Below are 13,702 nucleotides of genomic sequence, written 5' to 3'. Positions count from 1 at the left end.
GACCACTTTGGAAAAGAACATTTATACTATTGCTATTGCTATTTAAATAAAATAAATTGTAGGAACTCTAATGTAACCATAAAAAGAAAAGCAATTTGGAGCATAAGTGGAAAGGAAGAGGTAAAATTATCTCCATTAGCAGATGATATAATTATATCTAAAACACTTATAATCTAATGGAAAAACTATTATAAACAATAAGAGAATTAGAAGGCAACAGGTTATAACACACAATATAGAAATAATATATACAAACAATACTCAGAAGAAATAATGGAAAAGAACATGCCATTCACTATTGCAAAATAAAATACCGAGGCATCAATTTAATAAGAATTGTGCAAAACCTAAATGTGAAAAACTTCAAAACACACTTGAAAGACAAAAACAGATTTAAGCAAATGAAAAGACATGTTATATTCTTAAGTAAATTCAACATCATAAAGATATCAATTCTCCCTGGGTTTATATACTTAAGATGATCTTAGTAAAAATATTATCAGGATTTTTTTCCTAGAACAGAACAAGTAAAATATAAAGTTCATTTGGAAGTGTAAACGAGCAAGAATAATCAGAAAAACCCTAATAAGAACAGCAATTCCAGATAGATGGTAAAACTAAAGTATAAGGCAAAGCAATAAAGCTTTTAGAAGGCAGCATAAGAGAATAGCTTCATGATCCTGAAGTAAGGAAAGGTTTCTTAAAGGGACTATAAAAGCACTAACCATGAAGATGGATAAATTTGACTAAAGTTTAAAAACTTCCATTCATCAAGAGATACATTAAAAGGTTAAAAAGGCAAGCCAGAGGGAAGAAACAGAAGAAGTGAGTGAGAGGAGATATCTGCAACACACATAACATCGAAGATCTCTTATCTAGAACAGTTTTCAACAAAAACGCCTATAAATCAACAGAACACATGCACACACAAAAAATCATGTAAAAACTGAGGAGGGACATGAACAAGTCCTTCTTCACACACACACACACACACACACACACACCCCCCACACCCAAGCCACCAATAAACACAATAGGCATATTTTTTTAATGGAGTGCAATCTCATTCATAATCTGGGAACATGCAAATAAAGACCACAATAAAATATCACTACACATTAAGTGGCTAAAACTAAAAGACTGACAATAACAAGTAACAGCAAGAAGACAGAGCAATTAAAACTTTCATACACTTCTGGTGGGGATGTAAACTGGCACAACTACTTTATTATTATTATTTTTAATTTTTTGCGGTACGCAGGCCTCTCACTGTTGTGGCCTCTCCCGTTGCAGAGCACAGGCTCTGGACGCGCAGGCTCAGCGGCCATGGCTCACGGGCCCAGCCGCTCCACGGCATGTGGGATCTTCCCAGACCAGGGCACAAACCCGTGTCCCCTGCATTGGCAGGCGGACTCTCAACCACTGCGCCACCAGGGAAGCCTGGCCCAACTACTTTAGAAAACAGCTTGGCATTACCTATTAAAGTTGAAACACAAGTACTACAAGCAATTTCACTTCATATTATATACCCAACAGAAATGTATGCACATTGTACCAGGAAATAACATTAAGACTCTATGGACAGTAGGATGGAAAATAAACTGTGGAATATTCATACAAATAAAGTTACACACACACACATATATTTACATATATAAATGAATGAGCTACAGCTACATGCTACAACATAAGTTTCACAAACAAAATTTTGGTGAAAAAAATCTAATGAACCTATATCTATGAAAAACTAACAGCCAGAATTCATGCTTAATGGAGAATGACTAAATACTTCCTTGTAAAATCAGGAGCAAGACAAGGATGTCTGCTCTTGCCACTTCTATTCAACATTGTACTAGAGATTCTAGCTAGAGCAATTAGTCAAGAAAAAGAAGTGAAAGGCATCCAGATTGGAAAGAAAGAAGTAAAACTATCTCTATTTTCAGATGACATGATCTTGAATATAAAAGATCCTAAGGAATCCACTAAAAAACTATTTGAACTAATTAACAAGTTCAGCAATGTGGCAGGATACAAGATCAATATACAAAATCAATTGTATTTCTACACACTAGCAGTGAACCTCCTGAAAATAAAATTAAGAAAACAATCCAGCAAAAAGAATAGGCAAGAGAATAAAATACTTTGGAGTAAATTTAACAAAGACATATGACTAGTACACTGAAAGCCACAAAATTATAAAAGTAGATGACTGGTACACTGAAAGAAATAAAAGCAGACCTAAATAAATGGAAAAACATCCCATGTTCAGGGATCAGAACACAATATTGTTCTATAGATTCCCTGCAACCCCTATCAAAAGCTCAGCTGGTTTCTTTGCAGAAATTGACAAATTGATCCTAAAATTCATAGGGAAAGGCAAGAGACCCAGATTAGCCAAAGAAATCTTGAAAAAGAAAAACAAAGTTGGAAGGCCCAGACTTTCCAATTTCAAAAGTTACTACAAAGGTATAGCAATCTATAGGCAGTGTGGTACTAGCCTAAGGACATATAGATCACTGGAATAAAACTGAGAGCCCAGAAATAAACCCTCACATTCACAGTCAATAGATTTTCAACAAGGGTGCCAAAACAATTTAATGGAGAAGAGTCTTTTCAACAAATGGTACGAAACAACTGGCTATCCACATACAAAAGAATGAAGTTAGAACCCTATCTCATATCATATGCAAAAATTAATTCAAAATGGATCTCAAGACTTAATGTAAGAGATAAAACTCTTATAAGATAACATAGGTATAAATCTTCAGAATGCTGGATTAGAAAATGGTTTCTTAGATACCAAAAGCACAAGCAACCAAAGAAAATATACATAACTTGGACTTTATAAAATTAAAGACTTTTGTGCTTCAAAGGATGCTATCAAGAGAGTGAAAAGACAACCCACTGAACAGGAGAAAATATATCGAAACCATATATCTGACAAGGAACTTAAATTCGGAATATATAAAGAGCTCTTAAAATTAAACAATAAAAAGACAACCTAATTTTAAAATGGGCAAAATATGTGAATAGACATTTCCCCAAAGAAAATATACAATGGCCAATAAACACATGAAAAGATGTTCAACATAATTAGCCATTAAGTAAAAACCACATCATTAGCAAATCACCATGATGAGAAACCATTCAATAACCACGAAGAAACTATAATTTTTTAAATGGAAAATACCAAGTGCTGATGAGGATATGAAAAAATTGAAACCTTCATTCATTGCCAGTGACAATGTAAAATGGTGCAGCCACTTTGAACTGTTTGACCATTTTTCAAAATGCTAAACATACAGTTTGAAAACATATGTCCACTCAAAAATTTGCAGCATTATTCATAATAGCCAAAAAGTAGAAACAGAAACAATCCAAATAAATGTCCATCAGTTGATGAATAAATAAGCAAAATGTGGTAAATTCATACAATGGAGTATTATTTGGCTATAAAATGGGTTAAAGTATTGATACATGCTACAACATGGATGAACCTTGAAAGCATTATGAGCTAAGTGAAAGAAGCCAATCACAAAAGACCACATATTATATGAACCTATTTAAGTGAAATGTAAAGAACAGGCAAATCCATAGAGGTAGAAAGTAGATTAGTGTTTGCCTGAGCTGTGAGGACAGGATAATGGGGAATGACTGGTAAAAAGTACTGGGTTTCTTGTGCGGGATATTGAAATGTTTTAAAATTAGGTTGTGGTGATAGATGGACAACTCTGGGTATACTTAAACACATTGAACTGTGTACACTTCAAATGGGTGAATTTTATGGTATTTGAAATACAGTTGACCCTTGAACAATGTGGAGGGTTGGGGGCACCGATTCCCCACCACCACCTGTAAAATAAAAATACACGTTCCATATTTATTGAAAAAATCCACGTATAAGTGGACCCCTGTAGTTCAAACCCATGTTGCTCAAGGGTCAACTGTATATCTCAATAAAGCTGTAGAAGAAAAGGAAAAAGAAAAACCACCTAATGTATGAGTTCTCTAAATAAAGGCAAACCTAATCTATAGTGTTTAGGCATGGATAATTAGGTCTTAAAAGAACAAAAAGCCAGAAAATAATTACCATAACAGTTAAGATAGTAGTAACCTCAAGGTTATGACTGGAAAGAGGAATATGGGCAGCTGCCGACAATGTTTATTTCTTGGCCTCTGTGGTAGTTCCATGGGAATTCACTTTAAAATCATGCATTAAGCTATACACTCATGTTTCATACACTCTTCTTTATGTGTTATATTTCACAATTTTAAAAGTTTTAAAAGGTAAAATAAAACTATAAAAAGTACTAGAGAAATACCATCAAGAAATTGTAAGGGAAAAAAAGTGATGGATCCAACTTTATAAAATTTTTAAACAGGAAAAGTGATAACCCTCAGCAATGGATAGGGTACAAAGAAATAGGTACTATCACAGATATGGGTAATAATGCAAACTACAGGGTTGCTTGACAACACTTGTATCAAAAGCCTCAAACATGCATACTCTTTAACAAGAATATTCATCCACATCTTAAGGAAATAACCAAAGACATGAATAAAGACTCAACAAGTATGTTTATAATACTGCATTACTTAACAGTTTAAAAAATTTTAAACAGTGTATTACTAACTAAAATATAGTTCATTCATCCCCATATCCACTAGTAAGTATTTACAACATTTACTGACATCTAAAGAGTTCAGAATGTACTAAGTTAAAAGTTACATTATAAAGTAGTATATTCAAAGTATTTTATCTTTAGAAACCTACAAAACAGATAATGTGGAACTTAATACCAAAATGCTAATAGTGGTTTTCTTCATGGGGGTTGAATAAGATTATGGGTGCTTTTAATCCCCATTTTCTACTTTTTCCATAATAAAGGAGAAAGTTACTTTTGAAAAGAAATAAATAGCTGATAGTATGTACCCTTAAAGTGATGTGATGAAAATGGAACCTCATCTGGTTCCACCCATGAGAAAAACATTCAAATTCCAAGAGGATCTTCCTTCCCACAAAATGCTTGACCAGTATTTCTCAGACTGTCAAGGTCATCAAAAACAAGGAAAGTCAGGAGGAACCTAAGGAAAAATGACTCCAAAATGTAAGGAGGTATTCTGGTGCAATCCCAGAACAGAAAAAGGACATGATGTAAAAACTAAGGACGTCTAAATAAACTATGGACGTTAGTTAATAATAATCCATCAATATTAGTTCATTAGTTGTAGCAAAGATACCATGCTGTTGTAAGATGTTAACAGGGAAAAATGGGTGCACAGTATAGGGGAATTCTTTGTACTATATTAATTTTTCTGTAAATCTAAAAATGTTCTAAAAAACATTTTTTTAAAGTCTTTCCACGAAATTGAGTTATTTGTAGTGAGGTGGATGGACCTAGAGTCTGTCATAAAGCGTGAAGTAAGTCAGAAAGAGAAAAACAAATACTGTATGCTAACACATATATAGGGAATCTAAAAATTAAAAAAAAAAAATGGTCTGAAGAACCTAGGGGCAGGACAGGAATAAAGACGCAGACATAGAGAATGGACTTGAGCACACGGGGAGGGGGAATGGTAAGCTGGGACGAAGTGGGAGAGTGGCATGGACATATACACACTCCCAAATGTAAAATAGATAGCTAGTGGGAAGCAGCCGCATAGCACAGGGAGATCAGCCCGGTGCTTTGTGACCACCTAGAAGGGTGGGATAAGGAGGGTGGGGAGGGAGACGCAAGAGGGAGGAGATATGGGGATATATGTGTATGTATAGCTGATTCACTTTGTTATAGAGCAGAAACTAGCACACCACTGTGAAGCAACTATACTCCAGTAAACATGTTTAAAAAAAAATCTGAACTAGAAACAGACCTAAAGTGCTATATATATTTTTAACACTTCTGGCACATTATTAAATAAAGTCAGTTTGCTAAAGAAAGAAAGAAAAAACTAAAGTCTTTCTAAAAAAAGAAAGAATAGTACCTGAATTAACATATTTTTTCCTGTTTTTCAGTTTCATATGATTTCCAATGAAATGTTAAAAATAAATATATATATATACACACACATACATATATATATGTATATTGTGTGTATTATACACACATGTATACAGAGAGAAAGGATGAACAAAATATTAGGCTTTTTTTAATGTTACAAAAAGAGATCCTGGCGATATACTACATATTTATCAATATACACAACTTTTGTACGTGTAATATAGTGTAAATATGTCTGTATGTGTAGATCGCCAACTTAAACCACTTCTCTTTATATAGAAATGTAAGACATAAATATAATTATATAAGAAATATAAAACATATTGCAATGCATCTTCCTGTGCTGCAAGACATGAACTAACTTTCAGCAGTTAACAAATTATGCATCCCTCACTTCTTTTCTTACTGAACCTTGACCACTGAAATAGCACATCATGTACTCCTAGAGGGAGCCAAGTCAGAGCAGAGAGAGTGCTTGCTAAAATAATTTTCTCTTCTTTCCCAAAAGGGAAAAGTCAGCAGTGGTGACCAGCCCTGTATTAGGCTCACTAGTGAGCCCTGTGAAGGTTGGTTCCCCTCAATCCAAATAAACTGTAGTGCCTTATGAAGCCTGCTGAGAAGACCCAGGGAAAAGGCATTCCACTTGTTAAATGTTTATTAGTTGAGCTTCTCAGCCAACTACAATAAGGGAGAGGGGAAGCTGTCTGCAGGCTGCATGAAGATTTAGCTACTCAAATTCCATGAACGTGAAATAGAACACTGAGGCTAAACCCTTAAAGTTTACTAGGCAGTAGCTTGAGGGAGGTGGTAGTCAGGAGTGAAAGCTTGGAGCCGCTAATATTTGGGTCAGTGATTTGAAAGCAGCTCAAGTCAACAAAGAACTAAAATTCTCAACACTGGGAAAGTGCTGCTTCCTTTTGTTCTAAGAACCACAATCCAGCAGAGGAAAGGTACACATCTAATCTCTCCTATATCTCCTCTCACTTTGAACTAAGAATAAATATTTTTACTTTTTCCTCAAAGCTGAATTCTTATCCATTAAAGTGCTGGTGGGAGGGATGAGTACAAGCTAATCTTTCTCACTTATCCTGCACTTCACTGAACATCTCCTTACTGAGCCTCAGTGACTACCCACTTGCTTTAGTTATTCCCCACTTGCTTGGTTGAATGCAGCTGGCATTCCTTTTGGTACGATAGCAATGTGATATCTCAAGTTTATTATCTATAGGAATGTGCTTTAAATTACTGTAGGATTTGGGTTATAAGTGCTAATTAAATAGAAAGGGCAAAGAAGTAAATACATTTTAGTAAACATCATGATGGAGTAAGTCTACTTGGAAAGACAAACCTATACACATATACATGTATTATCTACCCAATTCCCAGGCTAATTATGGCACAAGTTAAAGTAATAAGTTGGAGAGAAATCTTTTTTGGCAGGAATTAAATCTTTAATCCTCTAAAACAACAACAACAAAATATATATATAAAAGAATGAAGTTTAAGGCAAAAAGGTTTGACTGTCATGCAAATAAGAACCAACAGATTTACATGACAATCAAGTTTTGGGTTTAAGTACTGGTTCTGCTGCTAAGGGTCCGGCTTCTTGGGCTAAGGCGTTCAGCTCTTTGAGCTCCGGTTTTCCCAACTCTAAAATGATAATGTGGATCCCACGTTTTCCCCAAGATTTAAATGAGGATGAAGGACTTTTTATAAAATATGTGTCCAATCAAAAGTTGATTAATATAAAATCTGATCAATGGTATATTTTAACCAAGCATCTCTTAAATAAAATAGTAACAGCTACCACTGATGAAGTGCCTAATATGTGCCAGAACTTATTACATGAGGTCCTCTATATTTATTATCTATTTTAATCCTTGTTTTATCCCCCAAGGGATACGCTACAATCTACCTGATCGAAAAAGCCTGATAAGAAAACAGGCTCAGAAAAGTCAAGAAACGTGCCCAAGGTCATAAAGTTAGTAATAAATGGCAAAACTATGATTCAAAACAAATCTGGATCTAAAGACCGTGCTCTTTCCACCAGCCCCATAGAATTAATCTGGCATTAACAGGAAATGCATTCACAGCAGTAAATTTTCCAGATGACTACATTTTAACTTTAAATTTTTATGTAAATCTGTTTAAAGCACATTCATCCACTTTTTGCTTTAATTAACTAACCAAAGCTGAAGGCTTTCTTCTCGGGATCATGGCTGTGGACATTCTGATGTGGATCAGAACAGGCCTAGATGTATAAAGCTGCTTACCCCGGTGCTCAGCAGCTCTGGCACCATGCGTTCCTGTAGTTCTCTCCTTGCTGAGGCATAGCCGTCTGGCTGAAGCCCTGGCAGCACCTCTCCCAACTCCCTGACCCAGTTACTCTGTGGTCAGTTAGGAAATCAGGTAACTCATGGGGTACCAACAAATCTAAGTGAATATGGCCCTGGGATAAGAGCCCCAAGGTGGCTCCTAATAAATACATCACATAATCTTGGTCTGCTATTTGCTTCTTGGCTTCTTTCTAGATTGTAGTCGGGATCTGTTGAGATGAGAGTCCCTAAAGACTGACCTCCAGATAAATGGAAACTTACTCAACTAATGTTAACATCATGTTCCACAGCATCACCTGATTGAGATTTTAATTTACTGAATCTCATTTTACTGTTTTGAAAATGGAATCACAGCATAAGTTCTAAAACTTATTGTGGAACAAACCTTTCAGGAGATTTACACATTTGTATTTAGTTGCATGATACCTGAAACACAACAGGTAGTAAATACTTTCAAGAAACACTAACGATGGCAAACTCAGTCTTAATCTATAAACAAGATGGTGGTGGTTTCATTCAAGAATGTATTCAAGGGGGACTTCCCTGGTGGTCCAGCGGTTGGGACCCCGCACTTCCACTGCAGGGGGCACGGGTTCGATGCCTGGTCAGGGAACTAAGATCCCACATGCCACGCAGTGTGGCCAAAAGATAAAAAAATAATAATAAATTAAAAAATAAATTTAAAAAAAAATGCATTCAAGAAAGGCTTTCCTTAGCCTGAATACAATCTCTTTCATCTTTATCCCAGACCAGTAGAACAAATGGATAAATGTCCCTTTGTACATCAAGCATTACATTTAGCACACAGTACTTCATTGCGTACAACTGTGTCTCCTTTTCCCCATCAGACAAAATATAAACTCCCTGTGGGAAAGGAGAATGTCTATTTCATCTTTTGTACTCTACTCCCAGAGCCTTGCACAGCCCCTTAGCAAGTGCTTCAAAATATACATCCTTTCCTTCGTTCATCTTTTACGTGTTTAATGGTATCTAAATGTGCTCCATCTTCTACCACGACCACTCCCCGCCCTACCCCCGCTGGTCCCTAGAAGGGATGATGAAGCACTCCCTTCCGTGAGAGTGCTAAAAATATCTGTGTTAAGCAGTGTTAAAATATCTGCGTTAAGTGTAAAGGACAGAATCCGTATTTTAAAACTAAGGTCACAGTAAGGTTCCTAGGGAAAATTAACGCTTATTTTCTCATATACCATTGATAAATGCCTACTTCCAACACACAGTGTTAACATCATAAAAATAATATGCCCCCACCTTAAGTAATAAAACATACATAATTTAAGTTGTAGAATTTAACTTACATATTTTAACTATATCATTTTTACCTTATTGAAACTGCGGTGCCCTACTGCTATTGGGACAGTACAATACTAATACTTGAGGTTTTTGTTAATTTTGATTTCCGACATTGCAACTTCATTAGAAATTACTAAAATATATTGTTCTGCACTCAAGAACCCCTTTTATTATGCACCATCAATATTATTAATGTGAATTCTTCTATAGTAAAGTATTTTCTAGATACCTCTTAACTTTGGATTTTTTCCGGTTGACTTTCTTAATACCCAAATCCACATACGATTCAGTGAGTTCTATATTTAATTCTCCTTCTGAGTCACTTGGAAATATTCCTAGTTTTGCAGCAGATTCATAGAGAGAAATTTCTTCTTTTAGTTCTTTTATTTCCTCCTAAAACACAAAATTATTGCAAGTTATATTCATTATTTTTTATAGAAGGAATCAGTCATTTTATTCTTCAAAATTCATTTTAATGATTAATAGAAGGCAGAAACGTTTCTTCAAATGCATTTTTGGCACACATTAAAAATATAACGGTAGCACATGTCAGGTTTTCAAGTAACCTGAATGAACAAATGAATAAATGAATGAGAAAACAGATGTAAACAGCTTCTCTCACTCCTCCCTCCCTTACATTTTGTCCTCCACAAAAAGCCTCCCTTGAGCTGAGAAGCTGGTGGCAGCACACATCGGCTTACTAGAGTAGAGGACAGAGGAGACTGGTTTGCCAACAAAGTGTTGCACTTTAGTCTGCCAGTAGTGAAAAGGCAAAAGATGCCTCCTTCCAGTGGAGGTAATACTGGAACTCTTCCTCCCATGGAAAACGTTAAGTGGTGCTGGAGGAGGATGTGAGAGAATGGCAGGTAACTTGTAGGTTTCCCACACCTGTAGATAAACTTATCTCTGGGACACCTCCAGAGATGAAAGGATATGCCATGCGAAGGAAGGGGCTGGGCCCTGGCTCTACAGTTGGACAGACCTGGGCCTGACTACCTAGATGTGTGGGTGAGGTTGTGAACAACTCCCATGGGCTGGACTGGAGATGGTCCAGCCACCTCTTTTACATAGAGAAAGCCAAGGCTCAGAAAGGTGATGTAACCAACGCCTAATTCAGTTACCCATGGAGTCTCTTTCCAGTGGCGACACTCACTTGCAAAGCCTTATTCATGTTTTCACTCATAGCATGTGCCTTTTGTGCTTGCTGCATCTGGAGCTGGAGCTGAGCGACCTCCTGTACTGAGCCTGTGGGAGAAAGAATCATAGAATACACCAGATGTAAAGGGACAAAGTGCCTGTGATGTACAGAAGAAGCTGAATCCACTGAGGCTACAGAAGGTGGAGCTCTGCTTTATTACCTTCTAACTACCTTTTTAGGAGCACAAAGGTACAGCTCGTAGGACCCAGAAGGCATAGGTCTGGTGCAGACATTTCCCAGATTTAGTATGGCTCCCCATAGGTCCTTGGGAAGTTGAAGACACAGGCTACTGTGACTTTGCCATGAATCAAATCAGCCACGTCTACAGACCTTAACACTCCACAAGTCCTTTAACAGGAGCAGAACATTCCAGCTCACAGAAAGCCAGAGCAAAAATTCTTTGGAAACCATTTCTACCATCTAATAAGAAGACTACATCTTGCTGCCTTTCGCTTCTCTCTGAGTTCTTTTATTTCCACCACCCCACCTCTGCATGTACAAGAAGCATATTGGTATTGTACTTTTGAAGCTCTAGTAACCTAATATTCTAAATGGTTAAAAGGTTCCCATTTTAAAAGGACTTTATTGGATTTCCTCAAAAGAAAATGAGCATCTGGAAAGTGGTTAAGCAAAGTAATGATGGCATATAATGCAACAAAAGAAAATCATATTTTCAAAGTCTTTAATGACAAGGGAAAAGGCTAAGTAATGCCATGTGAAACAAAAGGATACAAAACTGAACACAGAGGCGGGACCTAAATGGAGTATGATGAAAATTTTGCCTCCACCAAAACACACACACACACACACACACACACACATTTAGACAGTCTTTTCAACTTCTGAATAACCCACTCTTACATACATTGTATCAACAGTCTGATTGACATCATTATGCCAAGGTCTGACTATCATATATCAGTTGATGAATGATCACTGAGCTATCTTCAGTATGAGCTATTCACCAGCAAACCAGGCAGTTTTGTCTGTACAGTAGTGTTTATATAAACATTTGATTATTTTATTGCATTTTACTCTCATTATCATTTTATTAAATAAGAAATAAAAGTACTACTGAAAGTGATAGGAAGCATATGTCTCAAACTTAATACCACGAAGACCATACTAGAAATCTTAAGCGTGACAAAAATGTAACTTATGGGCTTCAGCTGACCAGGTAAGTGGCTACTCCACTTAGAAGAAAAGAAAAATTAAAGAAGTTATATAAAAGGATAGAACTATATGATCAAAGATCAAGTCTAAAAGCAAAATATAGTGGGATTTCATGACCATTTTTAGCTTTCAGGTATAGAACCTATCTTAACATATATTTTATTGTTCAATTTTTTCACATTCAGCTTTGATTTATTTTAAAATATACTGTGTACAGAAGCAGGGAATTGTCTGTATGTGTGTGTTCATTTCACTTGAAGGAAATACATTTAAACATTAACAACAGTTATCTCTGGGTAGTAGGATTATTGGCTATTTTTATTTTCTACCTTATACTTGTCTGGGTTTTCCAAATTATCTAATGAAAATACACCACACCTCCATACATATATACCAGTAACGATGTTAAAACGAATTTTGTCACCAATGATCTTTTCTGTCTTTTCTGGATTTAACTCACGGATCCTACTGTGTGCTCTCCAGATATTTCTACTAGCCTTCTGGGGAGTCACCGCTCACACAGACACCGACCTGAGTGCAACAAGTTGGCACACTGCTTCTGGCTCTCTTCCAGGCTTCTCGTCAATCTGTTAATGATTTCAGTCTTTTCTAATTTGGTTGCTTCTTGATTCCTTTCCAGTTGTTTAACCTGATCTTTCAAATGACAGCAAATATCTTCCTAAATAGAAAAAGTGTCCAAGAAGTCATTTTCATGATCAGTTAGTTATTAAATATTAAACTAACAGTTATGATCTTACATACTTGGATTTTAAGTCAAATATAAAATCATCACCTGGCAGGATCACCTCTTTTACAAGGTCAAGTGCACAGGACTGGGAGTCAGAAGAACACACTTATACGATCAAGTCATCAACTTCTCAGTCTGTTTTTTCTTTTGTAATTATGATAATAAACGTTGAATTTGATGGCTTCTAAAGTCCCTCTCTGCTCTATATTCACAAGGCACTGTTGTTCTAAAACTAGATTTTATTCAAGCCAAAGGAAATGTATTACATGCTTATTTGCATTTTACAGTCTCAGTATAACTGTATGTATACATATTTAGGCAGACCACTTTGAACCATGGAATTTGTATCCCAAGTCAGCAAGGATACAGACAAACACATGGAAACTCACTCTATGCTGAACAGCCAAAAATTATCTCTCCCTCTTCTGAACTTCTTTTAAACTTGATCTGTTTCTCTCATGTTTTTCTTTCTACCTTTTACATGTCTTATTTCTCTTAATAGTCTCTTTGAAGGTGCCTGTGCAGTGTCTTATACATAGGGAGTGCTACAAAAAAACACTTGAAAAATGTCAAAGAAAAACAGACAGGATAAATGTTTGAGTGTATGGAAATACATGGAAATATATAGAAAATCCAGAGCATGTATATAATATATTCAAATGTCTACAAAAAGAAACTGTGTTTGGAAGCAATGAGCCATGGGAATCCCATTCCCAGGTAGAAGAAATCATCACCCCTCATTCAAAAAGGGCTACACAGGCTGAATTCCAAGCCAATAGCAGCACATGTGAGAGGCAGAGAAGTAAATTAAGGTAATTGGCTGACGTTACCTGAAAAAGCCTGAGGAAAATAAGTAGTAAGAGGAATATCAAGAAAGGACTTTGAAGTAGAGAGAAGGCATGTGGGGCCTGATTTATAGCATAATCTAAAGCCCAGT

At 36.1% G+C, this 13,702-nt stretch overlaps 1 protein-coding gene across 6 annotated transcripts in view; it reads right to left on the bottom strand.

Annotated features, from left to right (window-relative positions):
* The window catches only part of CEP152 (centrosomal protein 152), a 163,543-nt gene that overhangs the window by 115,809 nt on the left and 34,032 nt on the right, over nt 1–13,702 (bottom strand). For all 6 annotated transcript variants that reach the window (XR_003796092.1, XM_029239614.1, XM_029239616.1 and 3 more), the window contains exons 10-12: nt 12,549–12,696; nt 10,800–10,891; nt 9,876–10,039 (exon numbers count right to left, since the gene is read on the bottom strand). Coding sequence is in view for 5 of the 6 variants with exons in the window: in XM_029239614.1 (XP_029095447.1) it covers nt 9,876–10,039; nt 10,800–10,891; nt 12,549–12,696 (404 nt within the window). In the remaining variant the exon portion in view is untranslated. The remainder of the gene's footprint in view (nt 1–9,875; nt 10,040–10,799; nt 10,892–12,548; nt 12,697–13,702) is intronic.

This window comes from Monodon monoceros, unplaced genomic scaffold (assembly GCF_005190385.1).
Source record: "Monodon monoceros isolate NGI ecotype Baffin Bay Population unplaced genomic scaffold, NGI_Narwhal_1 Super_Scaffold_21, whole genome shotgun sequence".
In the NCBI taxonomy this organism is placed as follows: domain Eukaryota; kingdom Metazoa; phylum Chordata; class Mammalia; order Artiodactyla; family Monodontidae; genus Monodon; species Monodon monoceros.
The sequence above is the reverse complement of the archived record's forward strand: the minus strand, read 5'-3'. Positions and strand labels throughout refer to the sequence as shown.